General features: G+C 42.3%; 1 protein-coding gene across 3 annotated transcripts in view; it reads left to right on the top strand.

Annotated features, from left to right (window-relative positions):
* COBL (cordon-bleu WH2 repeat protein) overlaps window positions 1-25102 on the top strand; it is a 609262-nt gene that overhangs the window by 457733 nt on the left and 126427 nt on the right. For 2 of the 3 annotated variants that reach the window (XM_068236528.1, XM_068236527.1), the window contains one exon: window positions 14195-14368. The exons of the other annotated variant lie outside the window; for it this stretch is intronic. In XM_068236528.1, coding sequence (XP_068092629.1) covers window positions 14195-14368 — 174 coding nt within the window. The remainder of the gene's footprint in view (window positions 1-14194; window positions 14369-25102) is intronic. 3 annotated transcript variants of the gene reach the window in all.

Genomic DNA, 25102 nt, shown 5'->3' with positions numbered 1-25102 from the left:
GAACAGTGCTCCGAGGGATGTTCAAGGCTTTGGAAATCTTTATGTAGCCTAAGCCTGCTTTAAATTTCTCAATAACTTGATCCCTGACCTGTCTTGTGTGTTCTTTGGACTTCACGGTGTTGTTGCTCCCAATATTCTCGTAGACAACCTCTGAGGCCCTCACAGAGCAGCTGTATTTGTACTGACATTTTGTTTGGAATCATGTATGATTTTCGTTCCACTACTCATGTGTACACCACTTTGTGTTGGTCTTTCATGTGGAATTCCAATAAAATTGAGTAATGTTTGTGGCAGTAATATGACAAAATGTGAAAAACTTCAAGGGGGCCGAATACTTTTGCAACCCACTGTATATATGTATATATATATATATATATATATATATATATATATATATATATATACAGTGGTTTGCAAAAGTATTTAGCCCCCTTGAAGTTTTCCACATTATGTCACACACTGCCACTGTCACCGCCATAAACATCAATCAATTTTATTGGAATTCCACGTGAAAGACCAATACAAAGTGGTGTACACGTGAGAAGTGGAACGAAAATCATACATGATTCTAAACATTTTTTACAAGTAAATAACTGCAACGTTGGGTGTGCGTAATTTTTCAGCCTCCGTTGGTCTGAGTGCAGTCAGTTGCCCATAGACATTGCCTGATGAGTACTAATGACTAAAGAGAATGCACCTGTGTGTAATCTAATGTCAGTACAAATACAGCTGCTCTGTGACGGCCTCAGAGGTTGTCTAAGAGAATATTGAGAGCAACAATGCCATGAAGTCCAAAGAACACACCAGACAGGTCAGGGAAAAAGTTATTTAGAAATTTAACCACTTCCCGACCGCCTAACGCACAGAGGCGGCCGGGAAGTGGAGCCCTTAAGGACCGGCTCACCCACAGAGGCGGCGGTCCATTTAAGGGCATGGGCGGAGCGATCGCGTCATCCGTGACGCGATCCTCCGCCGGCGCCTGTCACCGCTCGCCGCAACATCCCGCCGGCTATACGGAAGCGCCGGCGGGATGTTAACCCCGCGATCGCCGCATACAAAGTGTATAATACACTTTGTAATGTTTACAAAGTGTATTATACAGGCTGCCTCCTGCCCTGGTGGTCCCAGTGTCCGAGGGACCACCAGGGCAGGCTGCAGCCACCCTAGTCTGCACCCAAGCACACTGATTTCTCCCCCCCCTGCCCCAGATCGCCCACAGCACCCATCAGACCCCCCCCTGCCCACCCCCCAGACCCCTGTTTGCACCCAATCACCCCCCTAATCACCCATCAATCACTCCCTGTCACTATCTGTCAACGCTATTTTTTTTTTATCCCCCCCCTGCTCCCTGCCCCCTCCTGATCACCCCCCACCCCTCAGATTCTCCCCAGACCCCCCCCCCAGACCACCCCCCCTGTTTACTGTATGCATCTATCCCCCTGATCACCTGTCAATCACCTGTCAATCACCTGTCAATCACCCGTCAATCACCCGTCAATCACCCCCTGTCACTGCCACCCATCAATCAGCCCCTAACCTGCCCCTTGCGGGCAATCTGATCACCCCCCCACACCAATAGATCGCCCACAGATCCGACATCAGATCACCTCCCAAATCCATTGTTTACATCTATTCTCTCCTCTAAACACCCACTAATTACCCATCAATCACCCATCAATCACCCCCTATCACCACCTGTCACTTTAACCTATCAGATCAGACCCTAATCTGCCCCTTGCGGGCACCCAATCACCCGCCCACACGCTCAGATTGCCCTCTGACCCCCCCTTATCAATTCACCAGTGCATTAATTACATCTGTTCTTCCCTGTAATAACCCACTGATCACCTGTCAATCACCTGCCAATCACCTATCACCCATCAATCACCCCCTGTCACCCCCTGTCACTGCCACCCATCAATCAGCCCCTAACCTGCCCCTTGCGGGCAATCTGATCACCCACCCACACCATTAGATCGCCCGCAAACCCGCCGTCAGATTACCTCCCAAATGTATCGTTTACATCTGTTATCTTCTCTAAACACCCACTAATTACCCATCAATCACCCATCAATCACCCCCTATCACCACCTGTCACTGTTACCTATCAGATCAGACCCTAATCTGCCCCTTGCGGGCACCCAATCACCCGCCCACACGCTCAGATTGCCCTCAGACCCCCCCCCCCTTATCAATTCGCCAGTGCATTAATTACATCTGTCCTTCCCTGTAATAACCCACTGATCACCTGTCAATCACCTGCCAATCACCTATCACCCATCAATCACCCCCTGTCACTGCCACCCAACAATCAGCCCCTAACCTGCCCCTTGCGGGCAAACTGATCACCCACCCACACCAATAGATCGCCCGCAGATCCGACATCAGATCACCACCCAAGCGCAGTGTTTCCATCTATTCTCTCCTCTAAACACCCACTAATTACCCATCAATCACCCATCAATCACCCCCTATCACCACCTGTCACTGTTACCTATCAGATCAGACCCTAATCTGCCCCTTGCGGGCACCCAATCGCCCGCCTACACGCTCAGATTGCCCTCAGACCCCCCCTTATCAATTCGCCAGTGCAATATTTACATCTGTTCTCCCCTGTAATAACCCACTGATTACCTGTCAATCACCTATCAATCACCCATCAATCACCCCCTGTCACTGCCACCCATCAATCACCCCCTGTCACTGCCACCCATCAATCACCCGCTGTCACTGCCACCCATCAATCAGCCCCTAACCTGCCCCTTGCGGGCAAACTGATCACCCACCCACACCAATAGATCGCCCGCAGATCCGACATCAGATCACCACCCAAGCGCAGTGTTTCCATCTATTCTCTACCCTAAACACCCACTAATTACCCATCAATCACCCCCTGTCACTGCTACCTATCAGATTAGACCCCTATCTGCCCCTAGGGCACTCAATCACCCGCCCACACCCTCAGAATGCCCTCAGACCCCAGCCCTGATCACCTCGCCAGTGCATTGCTTGCATCTATTCCCCCCTCTAATCACACCTTGAGACACCCATCAATCACCTCCTGTCACCCCCTAGCACACCTACCCATCAGATCAGGCCCCAATTTGCCCCGTGTGGGCTCCTGATCACTCGGCCAAACCCTCAGACCCCCTTCCGATCACCTCCCCAGTGCATTGATTGCATCTATTTTCCCCTCTAACCACCCCCTGAGACACCCATCAATCACCTCCTGTCACCCCCCTAGCACTCCTATCCATCAGACCAGGCCCAATACAACCTGTCATCTAAAAGGCCACCCTGCTTATGACCGGTTCCACAAAATTCGCCCCCTCATAGACCACCTGTCATCAAAATTTGCAGATGCTTATACCCCTGAACAGTCATTTTGAGACATTTGGTTTCCAGACTACTCACGGTTTTGGGCCTGTAAAATGCCAGGGCGGTATAGGAACCCCACAAGTGACCCCATTTTAGAAAAAAAAGACACCCCAAGGTATTCTGTTAGGTGTATGACGAGTTCATAGAAGATTTTATTTTTTGTTAAAAGTTAGCGGAAATTAATTTTTATTGTTTTTTTTCACAAAGTGTCATTTTTCACTAACTTGTGACAAAAAATAAAATCTTCTATGAACTCGTCATACACCTAACGGAATACCTTGGGGTGTCTTTTTTCTAAAATGGGGTCACTTGTGGGGTTCCTATACTGCCCTGGCATTTTAGGGGCCCTAAACCGCGAGGAGTAGTCTAGAAAACAAATGCTTCAAAATGACCTGTGAATAGGACGTTGGGCCCCTTAGCGCACCTAGGCTGCAAAAAAGTGTCACACATGTGGTACCGCCGTACTCAGGAAAAGTAGTATAATGTGTTTTGGGGTGTATTTGTACACATACCCATGCTGGGTGGGAGAAATTTCTATGTAAATGGACAATTGTGTGTAAAAAAATCAAACAATTGTCATTTACAGAGATATTTCTCCCACTTAGCATGGGTATGTGTAAAAATACACCCCAAAACGCATTATACTACTTCTCCTGAGTACAGCGGTACCACATGTGTGGCACTTTTTTACACCCTAAGTACGCTAAGGGGCCCAAAGTCCAATGAGTACCTTTAGGATTTCACAGGTCATTTTGCGACATTTGGTTTCAAGACTACTCCTCACGGTTTAGGGCCCCTAAAATGCCAGGGCAGTATAGGAACCCCACAAATGACCCCATTCTAGAAAGAAGACACCCAAAGGTATTCCGTACGGAGTATGGTGAGTTCATAGAAGATTTTATTTTTTGTCACAAGTTAGCGGAAAATGACACTTTGTGAAAAAAAACTATTAAAATCAATTTCCGCTAACTTGTGACAAAAAAATAAAAACTTCTATGAACTCACCATACTCCTAACGGAATACCTTGGGGTGTCTTCTTTCTAAAATGGGGTCATTAGTGGGGTTCCTATACTGCCCTGGCATTTTAGGGGCCCTAAACCGTGAGGAGTAGTCTTGAAACAAAAATGACCTGTGAAATCCTAAAGGTACTCATTGGACTTTGGGCCCCTTAGTGCAGTTAGGGTGCAAAAAAGTGCCACACATGTGGTATCGCCGTACTCGGGAGAAGTAGTACAATGTGTTTTGGGGTGTATTTTTACACATACCCATGCTGGGTGGGAGAAATACCTCTGTAAATGGCAATCTTTTGATTTTTTTACACACAATTGTCCATTTACAGAGGTATTTCTCCCACCCAGCATGGGTATGTGTAAAAATACACCCCAAAACACATTGTACTACTTCTCCCGAGTATGGCGATACCACATGTGTGGCACTTTTTTGCACCCTAAGTGCGCTAAAGGGCCCAAAGTCCAATGAGTACCTTTAGGATTTCACAGGTCATTTTGAGAAATTTCGTTTCAAGACTACTCCTCACGGTTTAGGGCCCCTAAAATGCCAGGGCAGTATAGGAACCCCACAAATGACCCCATTTTAGAAAGAAGACACCCCAAGGTATTCCGTTAGGAGTATGGTGAGTTCATAGAAGATTTTATTTTTTGTCAAAAGTTAGCGGAAATTGATTTTAATTGTGTTTTTTCACAAAGTGTCATTTTCCGCTAACTTGTGACAAAAAATAAAATCTTCTATGAACTCGCCATACTACTAACGGAATACCTTGGGGTGTCTTCTTTCTAAAATGGGGTCATTTGTGGGGTTCCTATACTGCCCTGGCATTTTAGGGGCCCTAAACCGTGAGGAGTAGTCTTGAAACGAAATTTCTCAAAATGACCTGTGAAATCCTAAAGGTACTCATTGGACTTTGGGCCCTTTAGCGCAGTTAGGGTGCCAAAAAGTGCCACACATGTGGTATCGCCGTACTCAGGAGAAGTAGTATAATGTGTTTTGTGGTGTATTTTTACACATACCCATGCTGAGTGGGAGAAATATCTCTGTAAATGGACAATTGTGTGTAAAAAAAATTAACAAATTGTCATTTACAGAGATATTTCTCCCACCCAGCATGGGTATGTGTAAAAATACACCCCAAAACACATTATACTACTTCTCCTGAGTACGGCAATACCACATGTGTGGCTCTTTTTTGCAGCCTAACTGCGCTAAGGGGTCCAAAGTCCAATGAGCACCTTTAGGCTTTACAGGGGTGCTTACAATTTAGCACCCCCCAAAATGTCAGGACAGTAAACACACCCCACAAATGATCCCATTTTGGAAAGTAGACCCTTCAAGGTATTCAGAGAGGGGCATGGTGAGTCCGTGGCAGATTTCATTTTTTTTTGTCGCAAGTTAGAAGAAATGGAAACTTTTTTTTTTTTTTTTCCTCACAAAGTGTCATTTTCCGCTTACTTGTGACAAAAAATAATATCTTCTATGAACTCACTATGCCTCTCAGTGAATACTTTGGGATGTCTTCTTTCCAAAATGGGGTCATTTGGGGGGTATTTATACTATCCTGGAATTCTAGCCCCTCATGAAACATGACAGGGGGTCAGAAAAGTCAGAGATGCTTGAAAATGGGAAAATTCACTTTTTGCACCATAGTTTGTAAACGCTATAACTTTTACCCAAACCAATAAATATACACTGAATGGGGTTTTTTTTATCAAAAACATGTTTGTCCACATTTTTCGCGCTGCATGTATACAGAAATTTTACTTTATTTGAAAAATGTCAGCACAGAAAGTTAAAAAAATCATTTTTTTGCCAAAATTCATGTCTTTTTTGATGAATATAATAAAAAGTAAAAATCGCAGGAGCAATCAAATAGCACCAAAAGAAAGCTTTATTAGTGACAAGAAAAGCAGCCAAAATTCATTTAGGTGGTAGGTTGTATGAGCGAGCAATAAACCGTGAAAGCTGCAGTGGTCTGAATGGAAAAAAAGTGGCCGGTCCTTAAAGTGACTCCGTAACAAAAATTGCATCCTGTTTTTTATCATCCTACATGTTCCAAAAGCTATTCTAATGTGTTCTGGCTAACTGCAGCACTTTCTACTATGACAGTCTCTGTAATAAATCAATGTATCTTTCCCCTGTCAGACTTGTCGGCCTGTGTCTGGAAGGCTGCCAAGTTCTTCAGTGTTGTGGTTCTGCTATGAACTCACCCTTTCTGGCCCCTCTATGCACACTGCCTGTGTGTTATTTAGGATTAGAGCAGCTTCTCTCTTCTCTCTTATCTTTTACAAGCTGGATAAATCATCCTCTGAGCTGGCTGGGCTTTCACATACTGAGGAATTACAAACAAGGGCAAAGCTGTTTGCAAGAAGAAAAGAGCAGCCTGAAACTTCAGTGCATGGGGGAAAGAAACACACAAATGATCTCTTGAGATTCAAAAGGAATGCTGTATACAGCCTGCTTATGTATGGATGTATTTTCTATGTGTGGACATACTGTGTACATCAACCTACTTCCTGTTTTGGTGGCCATTTTGTTTGTTTACAAACAAACTTTTTAAAACTGTTTTTAACCACTTTTAATGCGGCGAGGAGCGGCGAAATTGTGACAGAGGGTAATAGGAGATGTCTCCTAACGCACTGGTATGTTTACTTTTGAGCGATTTTAACAATACAGATTCTCTTTAAGGGGTACAAAAGCCCTAGGTCCTCAAGTGGTTAAAGCAGGCTTAGGCTACAAAAAAGATTTCCAAAGCCTTGAACATCCCACGGAGCACTGTTAAGTGATCATTATTATTATTATTTATTTATAAAGCGCCAACATATTCCGTGGCGCTGTACAATGTAAGAAAACAAACAAGGGATACATAATGATACAGGCAATGATATACATCAAATATGAACACTGATACAAAATACAGCACTGCTGATTACAATTTGATTTAACATGATGACTAAAATGTATAAATGTCTAACAGAGTGCAAGCAATTAAATTAATAACATCCCATGACACAAAAAGGTGAGAGCCCCGCCCTTGCGAGTTTACAATCTAAAGCACATGTGCGCGGACGCAACCCCTAGCCAGGAGAAAGCACAATCAACAATTTGACCATGTTCGGCCGAAATCCGTCAAATGCATCAACCACACCTGCTGGGAAATCTCGGCCCAACGTGGTTGACCAGGTGCACGGTGGTAACGACATGCGATAAGGACGGAGCAAAGAACATGGTGGACTCAAAGCGCCAGAGTTGCAGCCACTAGGACACTAGCGGGTGGCTGGACAGGTAAAGTATTTCCATGCACGTGCACTGAGGGGGGACATATAACATTTGGGGGCTAGTGACGGAGGTGGTGTTCAGAAATGGAAGGAGTATGGCACAACTGTAAACCTACCAAGACAAGGCCGTCCACCTAAACTCACAGGCCGAACAAGGAGAGCGCTGATCAGAAATGCAGTCAAGAGGCCCATGGTGACTCTGGATGAGCTGCAGAGATCTACACTGCACATCACTCTGAACACACCATCCCCACTGTCAAATATGGTGGTGGCAGCATCATGCTCTGGGGGAGCTTCTCTTCAGCAGGGACAGGGAAGCTGGTCAGAGTTGATGGGAAGATGGATGGAGCCAAGTACAGGGCAATCTTGGAAGAAAACCTCTTGGAGTCTGCAAAAGACATGAGACTGGGTTGGATGTTCACCTTCCAGCAGGACAACAACCCTAAACATAAAGTAAAGCCAGGGCAACAATGGAATGATTTAAAACAAAACATATCCATGTGTTAGAATGGCCCAGTCAAAGTCCAGATCTAAATCCAATTGAGAATCTGTGGCAAGATCTGAAAACTGCTGTTCACAAACGCTGTCCATCTAATCTGACTGAGCTGGAGCTGTTTTGCACAGAAGAATGAGCAATGATTTCAGTCTCTAGATGTGCAAAGCTGGCAGACACATACCCTAAAAGACTGGCAGTTGTAATTGCAGCAAAAGGTGGTTCTTCAAAGTATTGACTCAGGGGGCTGAATAATTACGCACACCCCACTTTGCAGTTTTTTTGTTTTTTTTAAATGTTTGGACTCATGTATGATTTTTGTTCCACTTCTCACATGTACACCACTTTGTATTGGTCTTTCACATGGAATTCCAATAAAATTGATTCATGTTTGTGGCAGTAATATGACAAAATGTGGAAAACTTCAAGGAGGCCGAATGCTTTTGCAAACCACTGTAGTTTACAAAAATTGTACAAACTTACACACAGTTTCTGTTCGAGGAGGCTGTTTGTAAGTTAAATTTGTAAGTTGAATTTGTTTGTAAGTCGAGTCACGTGTTATACATAACAGTACATGGATAAATGACTTACTTTTGGATGATTCTGAATTTGGACGTATAGTATAAGCACAGAAATGTTTTTTGATTGTTTTCAGTGTGAATCTGTTTAAACTATCGTATTTTTCGGACTATAAGACACTTAGGACTATAAAACGCACCTAGGTTTACAGTAGAGGGAAAAAATCAGGGGAAGAAAAAATACTAAACCTGGTATGTCTATAGCATAGGGGCCGGGCTTCTCTCAACTTGCTTCGGTCCTGCTGATAGACGCACATCTCTTCTCCTGCAGCTGCTGATATAGTGGTACGCTGTGGCCACCTGCCGCTATGCAGCTCTGAATCCTCCATCCTCTTGGCTTCCGTACTTCAGTATTACTGGTTTTGCTACTGTATTCCCAGCAGTACACATGTGGCGCTATTATTACAATGTATCCTAGCTGTATAGCAGAAGGTGGCCACAGTGTACCGCTATATCAGAAGGTGCAGGAGGAGAAGAGGAGCACCTCTATTAGCAGGACCGGAGCAAGGGGAAGAGGAGTGAGGCAGCAGGATCAGGTAAGAGCTTCCCTGTGCACTCTGCACATTATTCCATACCTTCTGAATATAACACACACCCACTCCCCCCCCCCCCCCCAGTTTTGGGGAAGAAAAAGTGTGTCTTATATTCCGAACAATACAGTATTTACAACAGTTTATACAATACTGTAATATGTGACAACAAAACAGCTTTGTATGTATGAATGTATTTGGAAGTAGGAGACTGTATCTATATAAACACGAGGGGCTCGATTAACTGAAGTGTGATAAATGAGACGCATACGTTTCTCATCCGCATTGCTGCACGCAGTTCTGTGCATCACGCACAGAAACGCGCGCAATGAAAGTCTATGGACGCGTATCAAAAACGCTTACTATTGCATTTTTAGCGTATGTTTCCCTCTGCGGTTCCCATAATTCTTTTCTGTTTCCCGGGTCACGTGTGTGTGCAAAACGCAATAGAGAACGCATTGGAATGCATAGAAAACCTTTTTTACCTTGCGTTTCGTTCAAATTATACGCATTCTGCAAACGCTGACAGTCTGAACATGGCCTAAGTGAATCGAGCCCATTGTGCACGTGAACAGTTTCCACTATTCGTGTGTTAAGTTTTATCGCGCGAACGGCGTTACGCTTTACGCGCTAAGTGCGGAATGCCTTTGAAAACTACGCCGCCCCGCACGATCAGAAGATAAAGTTTGGTAATGAAATCAGCAATGGTCCTTACATTAACATGTGAGTTAATGTAATATGGCGTGCGCAAAGCTTAACGCGCGTCGCTTTATCTACTGTATACAGTAATAATTCATGATCTACATCGCGTAATCTGCAGTGATTTCACGTGATAATGATACTTAGCACCTGATAATGATACTTAGCACGTGATAATGAGACTTAGCACATGATATCACGTGCAAAGCGGCTTAGCGGCTAAAGTGTTAGCACGCTTTAGTGAATCGAGCCCTAGATATGTTTCCTAGTCTGTTCCAGTACTGCTTGTAATGTGTAACCAATAAACTTGAGCCTCAGGACTCTATTACCTGTTTAAACTGGTTAACATGCTTCTCGATGAGTTCTTCTACACATTAGCAACTCTAATAAACTTTTACACATGCCCTGCTGTTCATATGTGTATGCAAATGTAACAACTGTGATTTGTCACTCCCAAAACATACCTTTTAATTTTTATGTGAACCTCTGAAGTTCCAGCAATAATAGCATGTATGGTATTTGGTCCTGTCTCCCATCAGCTTCAATAGTAGGTCCAACATAGAATTGCAGTGGGTTAGCCTACTGCGGCCAATTCTTGTAAGAGATGTAGTACATGCATCTGCCTACCTTCCTATTATCACAACAGCGAACGGCTACATTTAAGTGAGTACTGTGTGGCACTGCACAAGGGGGTTTAGGTCAGGGGCTTCTGGACTGTGGGGATGTTGGAGATGTTGTTGTCTCCTGTTAGAAGCATATGTTCCTCAATGTCAAAGGTATTGTCAGAAGTGGGGACAGTGCAGTTTCAATGGCTGTCACATTGGTGGGCATGGTAATGTGACCACAGAGTTTAGTGCTCCATGAGTAAGTTTAAGGGGGAAAGTGGGTGCTTTGGTATATGTCACAAAGGTAACAGCTTTACCTTCCCTCAATATAAGTGTGTAAAATGAAGGGTGCTGGAAAGGGAGCCACTCCGTTGAACGAACAGCAGGAATCCGCACTCCTCCTGTCTGAATTTTTATCCAGGCAGAAGGAGTGTGTATTACTGATATGGGTTCTTCGTCGGGTTAACAATTATATATTTCCTGGGATTAGGATTCAGGCTGCATTCTTTAAACTTTGCTTGCCTGATGATAACTTGAAAGTGTTTAACCACTTCAGCCTTTAGTGTTTTTTTCACCTTATACATCCAATTTTCACCTCCCATTAATTCGCCAATAACTTTATCACTATTAATCACAATGAAACAATCTATATCTTGTTTTTTCTGCCACCAATTAGGCTTTCTTTGGGTGGTACATTTTGCTAAGAACTATTTTATTCTAAATGCATTTTAACAGGGATATTAAGGAAAAAAATTGAAAAAAATAATTATTTCTTAGTTTTCGGCCATTATAGCTTTAAAATAATACATGCTACAATAAATAAAAACCACATTTTTTTTGCCCATTTTTCCCAGTTATTACACCATTTAAATGTCCCTATCACAATGTATGGCGCCAATATTTTATGTGGAAATAAAGGTGCATTTTTTCAGTTTTGCGTCCATCGCTTTTACAAGTAGAGATGTGGCAAACTGTTCGCCCGGCGAACATCTCTGGAGCTCTTACTACTTCCGGGTCGCACTGACCCGGAGTAGTACGCCTGCGCTGCCCGGCTGAGCGCGTCCTAGATCGCGCTCCTGTTGCCGGGCACTCTCTGCGCATGAGCGTGACGTCATTCATGACGCCACCCCCATGCGCAGAAAGTGCCCGGCAACAGGAGCGCGATCTAGGACGCGCTCAGCCAGGCAGCGCAGGCGTACTACTCCCGGTCAGTGCGACCCGGAAGTAGTAAGAGCCCCAGGGATTTGGAGATGTTCGCCGGCGAACAGTTTGGGAACCGTTTGCCACATCTCTATTTACAAGCTTATAATTTAAAAAACAATAGTAATATACCCTCTTGACATGCATATTAAAGAATTTCAGACCCTTAGGTAACGATTTATGTTTGTTGTTTTTGTTTTTTTATTAATTTTTTATTAATTTAATTAATATTTAAAAATGTTATTTGAGTATTTTTGGGTGTGTGGGAGGTAAACAGTTAATTTTAAATGTAAAAGTGTGTCTATTTATTTTAAAAAAATGATGTATGTAGATGTAGTTTTACTATTTGGCCACAAGATGGCCTCAGTCAATTTTTTCTTTATTTTTTGGCTTCCTGCTTACAGGAAGTGAAGAGGAGATGTGTAACAGAATGATCATGGCTTCTCCATAGAACTGTGTTTCCATTCATTGATCTCCTGGCTAACGGACAGCCCGTGGTGGTTTCGGCCCTGCGAATCCCCGTGGCTCCATTTTATTTATGGACGTAGCTCCTACGCCCAGCTAAAGTAGTTAAAGATGGCTGCACAAATTACAATCTGATTGCTTAATCTACCAAGTAGGGATGATTGAGCACAGTTTTGTGAGACATGCTGTACGCACTCGACCACTGCAGAGAAGGTTTATTTACCTTGATGACATACTCTTGCCGCAGTGCTCCACGCTGCACTCTATCCGCCCAACACTTCCTGATTTAAAGTCAGAACCTCTGGTGCAAAACTTGGAAGTTGTAGAAGAAAATGGTGTTTCCAGCTACAGCTTATCAATATTCTTTTAGTACAGATGTAAAAAAACTTATTCCAGTTCAAAAATGTAAATAATGTTTTGAAAAAAGAAGTTGTTATAAAGTAAATATAACAGTAGACATATTTGCCTTCTGTCCTTTTTAATGGAATATCAACTAACTAGTTGACCCAGCCCTTTTAAAAATGGGCTCTAGGTCTACGGCCGCCTCCTCCAGTGCGCATGCGCGCGCACGCAACCGCCGCATGCCCGCACTTGCTCATCTGCACTCGCTCACCCGCACCCGCCCACCTCGCTCGCCCGGCCAGCTCCCTGGTCCCAGCTGTTTGTTACTGCGCTCATGCGCAGTAACAAAAATCCTGGGACACAGGGACAAAACTGCTGGACGCAGCGACACTTAGCTTTTATTAGGTAGGATGCATCATTGTTTGATAAGTGCAGGATGGTATTACCCAGGAAATTCAGAACCTGCGAGCATGTGGCTCTGTACCCTTAATATACCAAGTCATATGATCCATAAGATAGAGGATACCCTACAAAAATGATGTGGCAAAGCCTCCCCCTTTCACAGAGCACTTATCCCCATCTTTGCTGCCCAGGAGATGGCAGGAGTAGCTACTGAAACACATAAATATGTATACCTCAGGGGGTGCCTTATGGTGGAATCTGGAAGCCCACTTTTATATTATGTGGACCCCCAAATGTCCGCCTTTCCCACATTTCCCAAGCTGAAAAGAGTATAGGTATAGTATAGACGTTCCCCATTCCCAAAAGGAAAGGTTGCTCTGATGTTACTATGGCGGTGGAGTGCCATGGTTGTGGACTTTAAATTCCATGGGGAATCCAAAGTTTCCCCACCAGCATAGGAAAGGCAAGAAGTTAAAGTGCTTTTTTTGCACATTTTTTTCAAATGTGTACTGTCACTTTAAAATTCTTAATTTTTCACCAACTGGCTTCAGAAAAGTACTAGATTGACTTGTACTTGTAGATCGAAGCATGTGGATGCTAATGAGCTCAAAACTGTCACAATCCTACCCTCCATTAGGTTTGAAATCATTTGTGTAAATGTTTTAGTGTAGAACTGAATAATTTGCCCAGTTTTCTATTTGTCTTTTGTATTTTGCCAAGATGGAGAATCTGGTTGTACTTGGCAACACTTTTACACGTAGATCCATTATTCTCAATTATCTCCTTTTACAAGAAAATATTTAGTCTAATATCAGTAAAGTAAAAGCAAAACATGAGATCTGAAGTTGAAATCTGTGTTCCACCCATGTATTGACATCATGCTGTGGCTCTTAGGGAATGAAGGGAAGTGACACATTTGCTACTGGCAGCTTCCTATTTACGCACCACTGTAGAATATGCTGGCATCGTTTAGAGGGTAGAACGTTTAATTGTGTGGCTTGTTTATCTTTGTGGCTGTAGCTGTCCGTGAACAATTAAGTTAGTTTATATAGTTAAAAAATGTTTTCTTAACAGGTGACCTTATAATAAAGGTTACATTATTTTGTATTTCTGAAAATACAGTATTAAACTTTGCTAGGTAATTTTGTTAGGAATTATGTATAATGTTACTAAATTGAACATTAAATAATCTGTGCATTAATCTTCATATAGGTAATGGACGGCAGGTTCCACAAAAACCCCCAAGAGGAACATCCAGAAGCCCACCTCAGTTAATGATACCCCCACCCCCTCCCTACCCTCCACCTGATAGTGATATTACGGATCCACCCGTCTTTGAAAATGGAGCTGCTATAACAGGAACAACCAAACCTATACCTGCTAAACGTAGGTCCCTACCAGGCTATACTATATTCTTTATGCTCCTGTCTGCTCCACTTTTACTGCTATATCACTTACCTTTCCTGTAGTCTTTTTGACTATTTTACATTTCCTCCTCTCCTTTTATTATGGTAAATTTAACAGAACTCTTATGCTGGGAATACATAATGAGTTTTTTTGGCAAATTTACTTTCCGATTGATTTTCAAATAGTTTTTCTGATCGATTTCCATTCACTTCTATGAAAAAATCATTCAGAAAACAATCCAAATCAGATCTGAGCCGTTGGAAATTATCAAGCCATCTACCTGCCGAAAAAAAATCATGTTTTTTTCAGGATTAATTTAAGCAGTGAAAACTAGATTATAAATGGATAGCATTTGCAGTAATCATGCTACAAATCAATCCAGGCCAGCTAATCTTCAGATAAAATCTAGATGCCCCTTCAGGTGCAGTTAAGCTCTGCATTCCAACTGAAGTCCAGGTTACTAAAGAACTAATTGTTCCCATAATATAGTGGGCTGTAAATGCATTATACATACCATGCAGGTATACCCTAATGTTTGGCAATGACACATGATTTGTGCTTTTCTCTCACAAAGCTAGGACTCTCTTCTTTGTCAGCAAGATTTTATGCTGTGCCCTTCATACAACCAGAAGTAAGGAGCATGTGGATGAGAGGAGCACAAACTGCACTACCTCACTAAAGTGCCAAAGTGCTATCGATTGGAGCATAATTGAGTGACTTTTGTACCACTAGATACAGGGTCTTTTAATAGAACCATGCACTCTTTAGCACAGATACACATTTGCACACTGAACCCTAAACCTTAGCTCTTTGCTTCACTAAGGCCTGAGGCCTGCTGTAAATTGCAAATCGCTGAGAACTTTTGGTAGCGATTTCTGTAGCATTTTCTGAAACGATTTCTGGTGTTTTTGAAGCTGTTTTTTTATTTTTAATACTAGTGATTTGTACAGCGATTGCTATCTCCTTTTTTGTTTACTGGGCAGTAAAATTGATACTATATTGATTTGTAGGAGCATTTTAAAAGTGATTTTGCAGTGATCCTCTACGTTGTTTTGGCAAGCAAAAGTAATGTAGGACCTGCAAATGCGATTTTGGGAAATAACAATCGCTCCTGTGGAATCACCGCCATTGACTTTCATGAGCCTAGCACTTTTGGAATTGCTGGCAATTCTAAAGCGCGGCTGAAACAGCCCCTTTGGGTCCCAACCTCAAAAGTGGTAATACATATTAAATCTGTTAAATGAAGTAAAATGTCCCTTTTTATGCTGAAAAATTGATCAGGGAATATCTTTCTCAGTTTCTGATCCTTGTGTAGAACAGGATGAAGTTATTTTGCAATCTTTCTTAAGATTTCCAGGTGTGGGATGTAGGTGACCACCAGTGGGACACTAGTATTTACAAGCTATGTAGCTGCCAGAAGTACAGGTAACATTTTACAGCAGTTTGCGATATTCAGTTTGCTGAATATACCCCAAGAAGTCTTGCAATCTTTATTTACACACTGTGTTATCTGTTTTTACACTGTGCTTTATTTTACAATGAAAGACATTTGAGAAACAATAGTATAATCAGAAAACAAAAATGTCCATTCATTTCTATTACTTTCACTGATCATATAAATAATATTGAAAATAATATCTGCCAATTCTTTGTGTTAGAAATATAATCAAACATGAAGCCAGAACATCTTCAGAATGTCATGAGACAGCTATTATTACTGTTATGCTTTAGCACCATTGCAATTAGAAAACATAACTTTCTTAAAATACAACACATACATTTATACTGTATATTTAAAGTGACACTTAAGCGAAAATAAACTTATGAGATAAATGAATTGTATGTGTTTTACGGATATTTAATAGAACATTAGTAACAAGCTAGGTTCATAGTGGGACATTGCGTTGTGATGAGACGTTAAAGTCACAACACAGCATTACAGCGTAATGCATACAGCAAAGCAATGAAAAGTATGCTTTCCTTTACCTTGTAATATGTGTGTTTAGAGGTAACGCACTGCAGCAGTGCGTTACCATAACGCTACACACGCTACACACCCCTATCTGCCCCTAGGGCACCCAATCACCCGCCCACACCCTCAGACCCCAGCCCTGATCACCTCACCAGTGCATTGCTTGCATCTATTCCCCCCACTAATCACACCTTGAGACACCCATCAATCACCTCCTGTCACCCCCTAGTACACCTACCCATCAGACCAGGCCCTAATTTGCCCCGTGTGGGCTCCTGATCACTCGGCCAAACCCTCAGATCCCCCTCAGACCCCCTTCCGATCACCTCCCCAGTGCATTGATTGCATCTATTTTCCCCTCTAACCACCCCCTGAGACACCCATCAATCACCTCCTGTCACCCCCTAGCACTCCTATCCATCAGATCAGGCCCAATACAACCGGTCATCTAAAAGGCCACCCTGCTTATGACCGGTTCCACAAAATTCGCCCCCTCATAGACCACCTGTCATCAAAATTTGCAGATGCTTATACCCATGAACATTGATTTTGAGACATTTGGTTTCCAGACTACTCACGGTTTTGGGCCCGTAAAATGCCAGGGCAGTATAGGAACCCCACAAGTGACCCCTTTTTAGAAAAAAGACACCCCAAGGTATTCTGTTAGATGTATGACGAGTTCATAGAAGATTTTATTTTTTGTCAAAAGTTAGCGGAAATTGATTTTTATAGTTTTTTCACAAAGTGTCATTTTTCACTAACTTGTGACAAAAAATAAAATCTTCTATGAACTCACCATACACCTAACGGAATACCTTGGGGTGTCTTCTTTCTAAAATGGGGTCACTTGTGGGGTTCCTATACTGCCCTGGCATTTTAGGGGCCCTAAACCGTGAGGAGTAGTCTAGAAAACAAATGCCTCAAAATGACCTGTGAATAGGATGTTGGGTCCCTTAGCGCACCTAGGCTGCAAAAAAGTGTCACGCATGTCATATTTCCATACTCAGGAGAAGTAGTATAATGTGTTTTGGGGTGTATTTTTACACATACTCATGCTGGGTGGGAGAAATCTCTCTGTAAATGGACAATTGTGTGTAAAAAAAAATCAAAAAATTGTCATTTACAGAGATATTTCTCCCACCCAGCATGGGTATGTGTAAAAATACACCACAAAACACATTATACTACTTCTCCTGAGTACAGCGGTACCACATGTGTGGCACTTTTTTGCACCCTAGTGCGCTAAGGGGCCCAAAGTCCAATGAGTACCTTTAGGATTTCACAGGTCATTTTGCGACATTTGGTTTCAAGACTACTCCTCACGGTTTAGGGCCCCTAAAATGCCAGTGCAGTATAGGAACCCCACAAATGACCCCATTTTAGAAAGAAGACACCCAAAGGTATTCCGTTAGGAGTATGGTGAGTTCATAGAAGATTTTATTTTTTGTCACAAGTTAGCGGAAAATGACACTTTGTGAAAAAAAACAATTAAAATCAATTTCTGCTTACTTGTGACAAAAAATAAAATCTTCAATGAACTCACCATACTCCTAACGGAATACCTTGGGGTGTCTTCTTTCTAAAATGGGGTCATTTGTGGGGTTCCTATACTGCCTTGGCATTTTAGGGGCCCTAAACCGTGAGGAGTAGTCTTGAAACCAAATGTCGCAAAATGACCTGTGAAATCCTAAAGGTACTCATTGGACTTTGGGCCCTTTAGCGCTGTTAGGGTGCAAAAAAGTGCCACACATGTGGTATTGCCGTACTCAGGAGAAGTAGTATAATGTGTTTTGGGGTGTATTTTTACACATACCCATGCTGAGTGGGAGAAATCTCTCTGTAAATGGACAATTGTGTGTAAAAAAAAAATAAAAAAATTGTCATTTACAGAGATATTTCTCCCACCCAGCATGGGTATGTGTAAAAATACACCCCAAAACACATTATACTACTTCTCCTGAGTACGGCAATACCACATGTGTTGCACTTTTTTGCAGCCTAACTGCGCTAAGGGGCCCAAAGTCCAATGAGCACCTTTAGGCTTTACAGGGGTGCTTACAATTTAGCACCCCCCAAAATGCCAGGACAGTAAACACACCCCACAAATGACCCCATTTTGGAAAGTAGACCCTTCAAGGTATTCAGAGAGGAGCATAGTGAGTCCGTGGCAGATTTCATTTTTTTTTTTGTCGCAAGTTAGAAGAAATGGAAACTTTTTTCCATTTTTTTTTTTGTCACAAAGTGTCATTTTCCGCTAACTTGTGACAAAAAATAAAATCTTCTATGAACTCACCATGCCTCTCAGTGAATACTTTGGGATGTCTTCTTTCCAAAATGGGGTCATTTGGAGGGTATTTATACTATCCTGGAATTTTAGCACCTCATGAAACATGACAGGTGGTCAGAAAAATTAGTGATGCTTCAAAATGGGAAAATTCACTTTTGGCACCATAGTTTGTAAACGCTATAACTTTTACCCAATCCAATAAATATACACTGAATGTTTTTTTTTTAATCAAAGACATGTAGCAGAATAACTTTCGCGCTCAAATGTATAGGACATTTTACTTTATTTGAAAAATGTCACACAGAAAGTTAAAAAAGTCATTTTTTTGACAAAATTCATGTCTTTTTTGATGAATATAATAAAAACTAAAACTCGCAGCAGCAATCAAATAGCACCAAAAGAAAGCTGTATTAGTGACAAGAAAAGGAGGTAAAATTCACTTAGGTGGTAGGTTACATAGTTACATAGTTATTTTGGTTGAAAAAAGACATACGCCCATCGAATTCAACCAGTACAAAGTACAGCTCCAGCTTGCTCCCTCACATATCCTTGTTGATCCAGAGGAAGGCGAAAAAAAACCCCACAAGGCATGGTCCAATTAGCCCCAAAAGGGAAAAATTCCTTCCCGACTCCAGATGGCAATCAGATAAAATCCCTGGATCAACATCATTAGGCATAACCTAGTAATTGTAGCCATGGATGTCTTTCAACGCAAGAAAAGCATCTAAGCCCCCTTTAAATGCACGTATAGAGTTTGCCATAACGACTTCCTGTGGCAATGCATTCCACATCTTAATCACTCTTACTGTAAAGAACCCTTTCCTAAATAAATGGCTAAAACGTTTTTCCTCCATGCGCAGATCATGTCCTCTAGTCCTTTGAGAAGGCCTAGGGACAAAAAGCTCATCCACCAAGCTATTATATTGCCCTCTGATGTATTTATACATGTTAATTAGATCTCCTCTAAGGCGTCTTTTCTCTAGACTAAATAAACCCAGTTTATCTAACCTTTCTTGGTAAGCGAGACCTTCCATCCCACGTATCAATTTTGTAGCTCGTCTCTGCACCTGCTCTAAAACTGCAATATCTTTTTTGTAATGTGGTGCCCAGAACTGAATTCCATATTCCAGATGTGGCCTTACTAGAGAGTTAAACAGGGGCAATATTATGCTAGCATCTCGAGTTTTTATTTCCCTTTTAATGCATCCCAAAATTTTGTTCGCTTTAGCTGCAGTGGCTTGGCATTGAGTATGATTATTTAACTTGTTGTCGATGAGTACTCCTAAGTCCTTCTCCAAGTTTGATGTCCCCAACTGTATCCCATTTATTTTGTACGGTGCTAGACCATTGGTACGACCAAAATGCATGACTTTACATTTGTCAACAGTGAATTTCATCTGCCATGTATGTGCCCATATAGCCATCCTATCCAGAACTGTTGCAATATGACACTATCTTCCTTAGAGTTGATGATTCTGCACAATTTTGTATCATCTGCAAAAATAGCAACATTGCTCACTACTGCATCTACTAGGTCATTAATAAATAAATTGAAGAGCACCGGGCCCAGTACAGACCCCTGTGGGACCCCACTGCTAACAGTCTCCCATTTTGAGTACGATCCATTGACCGCAACTCTTTGTTTTCTGTCCATTAGCCAGTTCCCTATCCATGAACACAGACTCTTCCCCAGTCCTTGCATCCTCAACTTTTGCGCCAGACTTCTGTGGGGAACAGTGTCGAAGGCCTTTGCAAAGTCCAAGTATATCACATCTACAGCATTCCCAATATCCATATTAGCATTCACTACCTCATAAAAGCTGAGCATGTTAGTCAAACAGGACCTGTCTTTAGTAAACCCATGCTGATGCTGAGAAATAAGATTATTTTCTACTATGAAGTCATGTATAATATCTCTTAGTAACCCCTCAAATAGTTTGCATACAACTGATGTTAAGCTTACAGGTCTATAATTTCCTGGATCTGATTTTTTGCCCTTCTTAAATAATGGGAAAATGTGGGCTGTACGCCAATACACTGGGACTCTGCCAGTTGCAAGAGAGTCACAAAAGATAAGATAAAGGGGTTATCTATAACTGCACTTAATTCCCTTTGGACCCTAGGATGCATGCCATCCGGGCCAGGTGCTGTGTCTATTTTTAATTTATTTAGTCTTGCCTTCACTTCTTCCTGCGTTAAGTATTTAATATTACAGTTAGAAGATTGAGACTCTTCTGCCTCTGTAATTTGCAACAGTGCTGTTTCCTTTGTGAAGACAGAAGCAAAGAAAGCATTTAATAACTCTGCCTTACCTTGGTCATCCACCATTGAGTTCCCACCCTCATCCTTTAGGAGTCCTATACAGTCAACCTATACAGTTGTATGACTGAGCAATAAACCGTGAAAGCTGCAGTGGTCTGAATGGAGAAAAAGGCTCTGGTCCTTAAGGGGTAGAAAGACTGTGGTCCTCAAGTGGTTAAGTCATCCTGTACTGAAAAACAAAATTAGATTTGTTTTTTCCTTTGCTACTAATGTTTTATTGGTTATCTGTACTACACATACAATTCATTATCTCCTAGGTTTATTTTCGCTTCAGATTGCTTTAAGATTGGTTATAGTTCTTGTTGAGTTTACATTTTTAGTATCCACAACTACAATGCTGAGATTCACAGCAACTATATATCTGAACTGAGACAACTAACTGTAAATGTCCATAGAGATGAAAACATTTTTTTACATATCATATTTATTAGAAGTTATATACTTGCCTTGGATTTTCTGTGATCAAAAGTGTACAGGTGATCACAGGTTTTCAGTGTGTACAGACACACTTACTCCGATCTCTGCCAGGCTGCATTTACTGTCTTATGGATATGAGGAGAAGATGGCATCCTACTGGTATAGGCTGCTGAAAAATCTAATGGCAGTTAGCTGACAGTTTTCAAGGTGGCTGAATAACATCATGAATGATTGTTTCAAATATATAAAATCTACTGTTTGTACATATGTTAAAGCAAACCAGAGGTGGCATGTACATGAAGAGATAAACGTTTATGTACAGTGCAAAACATATAAATAAGCAGGGAGGTTTAATATTTTGCTGCAAAATATATATATTATAAGCACATTACAGCCATTAAAGTTTTACTGGCAGAATACAACTTCTGAGGGCAGGAGAAAGATAGGAAAAGGTCAATAGTTTGTGCATTTTAACTATGGAACATTTAACAGACTTCCATTGAGCAGAGACAATAAAACATTCAATCTACTTTGTATTTTAAATATACAATAAAACCATGGAGTAGGAGGATAAATACAACTATTTATCTCATCAGTTTATTTTATGAATGAATAATAATAATGAATAGATGCCCTACTCAAGTTTAAATATTAATAGCTCTGTTACTGATGTGTTGTCTGGGAAACATTCTCTACTGCTTTATTCAATATCCACTGAACTTCTACTAGTCTGCATCAAGCCCGATCCTAAAGTCACTTGCCTGAAGGTCTTTAGAAAGGAGGATGGTGGGGTTCTTCAGTATGCCAGTGGTATGACACTGTTATATTATTACAAAATGCTTTAGACATCAGGAACCAGGCTGGTGGGTATGTAAACTCAATAATTAGCCCCTATTCCTTACAGAATAATATTTTCGTTAGCTCTGAGTCATCGGGGCACATACATCAGCCATGTCTGTACCAATAGGTAAGTATTGCAGTTTCCAGGAGTTTGCAAAGTATAGTTGAAGAGGATTAACCTCCTTAGCGGTAACCCCGAGCTGAGCTCAGGGTAAGCCGCCTCGGAGGATATCTCAGCCCCTGGTGGGGCGATTTAAAATCGGTAAAGTGCTGTACGCGCAGCTAGCAGTTTGCTAGCCACGCGTACAGCTTGATCGGCGCCGCCGCGCGGTGATCGGCCGCACGCAGCAGCGGAAGAGGGCCCCCCGCCAGAGCCCTGCGCTGCCCGGACCAATCACTCCCGGCCAGCGCAAAGGGCTGGATCCAGTGCGCCTGACGTCAGGACGTCCATGACGTCATTCCGATCGTCGCCATGGCAACAGGAGAAGCCAAACAGGAGATTGCGTTCTATACGCGATCTCCTGTTTGCTGTTGTTGCCGGCGGCGATCGGACTAGAGGGACACATGCGCCCTCTAGTGGTGTTTCATGTAGCTACCACTCGGGTAGCTACATGAAACAGAAAAAAAAAATACAAAAAATGTGTAATGCAGCCTCCTTGGCAAAAAAATTGAACCGCCAAGGAGGTTAATGAGAGTGTTTTGGGGTCTTTTTTGAAGCCCACAACATATGTTTGGTGACAAAGATGTTGTGCTGGTGACATAATTTAGGTATGTATAATGGACACCTGTGTGTTTTTTCATACGTCTCTAATATTTATAACTATGTTCAGTCAACACACTTAGATTTTGCAAAAAAAAACAAAAAAAAAACAAAATGTACTGTTCCTCTGGCCACAATCCCAGAAGACAGAACTAAATAAAAAAGTTCTACCATTCAATGTGAAAAGCTACAGGTCATTCTTGCTCATGACGCACTCCATGTGTGTTAAGCATTTTGTACACTGTTCTCCGAAATGAGGAGTGGATCAGATTGCTCCCAGCTCCTCATTGTTTTCCTCTCTGTGATTTATGTGTAATTTCTGACAGTTCTGCCCTTCCCTGCATGCTTAGGTTAGCTTGATTTGTTTCTGTTCCTGTTACTCATACTACTGTGTTTTTTGGAATGCTGTGACTTCAGAACTAAAGCCCAACTAACCAGCAGTGGTTTGCTGTGATTTTTGTTGTTTTGTGATTGGATTGCATTTGCTTGTTCCTGAGAAGGCATAGTGGTAGTGATGGCCTGATCTGACCCCTGTAGTAACTCATTTTATATTCTTTTTCTTGTTTCTGTTCTCTACAGTTTACTGCTGTACATCATTTCCTTTAGATACCAAGAGGTGCTGAACAGATACTTTCTATATGGCTTTTGTTATATTATGTTTCACCAGCTCTTCACTCTCCTTGCTCTTTTATTTCTGATTAATACACTACAAAAACAAAATAAATGTGTGTTGTCTCTTTCAATTTCTCATTTCTTTCACTACATTCTTATTCATGTACTATGCAAAACCTTCTTAGATTATCGTTGTAAGGATTGCATTTTATTTGTTTCAAATATGTAAGAAATCGAATTCCTAAAAGTTTTAGGGCTCGTTTCCACTATAGTGAATCCGCATGCGTTGTCCGCATGCGGATTCGCACAGCCAATACAAGTGGATGGGCCTGTTTCCACTTGTGCGTTGTGCGGAGCGTTTTTCTGTGCGGAGAGAATCTGCACGGCAGACCCTGCAGAATTCACCTGCGTGTGGAATGCAGGCGAATCGCACGCAATGTATTTAATAGGGAAATCGCATGCATTTTTGACATGCGTTTTTCCCTACGATTTTGCATGCGATTCCGCATAAAAATCAATGTTAATTTACACAGGCAGTGACATGGTTGAAATCGCATATACCCTTACCTATGCGGAATCGCATGCGGAATCGCGGCAAAAAACGCATGCGGAATCGCACCCGCATCCGTAGAAAGCAAGGAAGGTATGTATCTGCTGCTGCCTGCATATGCACTATTCAATGCTGGAGGGGAGTGCAGAGGGGAGAGCCCGAGGTGAGGGAGGGGGGGGGGGACCGTCCCCCCTCCCCACCGACATGCTACCAAGCTCTCCCCTCATGCTGCGACCCCTCCAGCCCCCAAAAACGGCCCGGGGGGAGGGGGCCCGCTCAGATTTTCTGCAGGGGGGCCCTGCTATTCCTAGTTACGCCCCTGTCTCCATTTCTATGTTCTCAGTATGATTTGATGCAGAGTAACCAGTGACAGGGACTGGTTCAGTACCCCTGAACCGGGTTGTAAATAATATACTTTGTATACTGTTTAATTTCTGGTGCTGCAATTTTGTCACAGCATCTTTCTACCCCTCCTGTGCCCCCTGTGTCCCTCGTTCTGCTCAGCCGAAATATTCGACTTGAGCAGAACGTTGATGATGGGCGGGGAGGAAGTGTCAGTTCTTCCGCTTCCTAGTTTTCATCAGACCATCCTGCAAGATGATGATGGGTGTGACAATATCTGTCAAGTTTCCACCTTTAAATGAATGAATATACTCTGAATTTTGTAGTAAGCTGGAAAGTTCTGCTTGGATAAAAAAAAAACTGCTGCCCAGAATATCTCAGACTGTTCCAGAGGTCTCCCATTGTTTTCTTATCTGGGTTAGCTACCAGGCAACAGCTGTGTACAAAGTAAGCCCACTCAGCCCCTCCTGCTTTCCTCCCACAGGCCCATATTGCAGCATGCAGTGCTTCTAATTTTCAGGCTAAAGGCCCATACACACATCAGATTTTTTTAAACGACGGGTCATTTGGACGTCCCGTCGTTCAGTTGTCTGGACGTCAAATCAGGCGTG

Source organism: Hyperolius riggenbachi, chromosome 5, assembly GCF_040937935.1.
Source record: "Hyperolius riggenbachi isolate aHypRig1 chromosome 5, aHypRig1.pri, whole genome shotgun sequence".
NCBI classification, from domain to species: domain Eukaryota; kingdom Metazoa; phylum Chordata; class Amphibia; order Anura; family Hyperoliidae; genus Hyperolius; species Hyperolius riggenbachi.
This window is presented reverse-complemented; position numbering and strand designations above follow the sequence as displayed.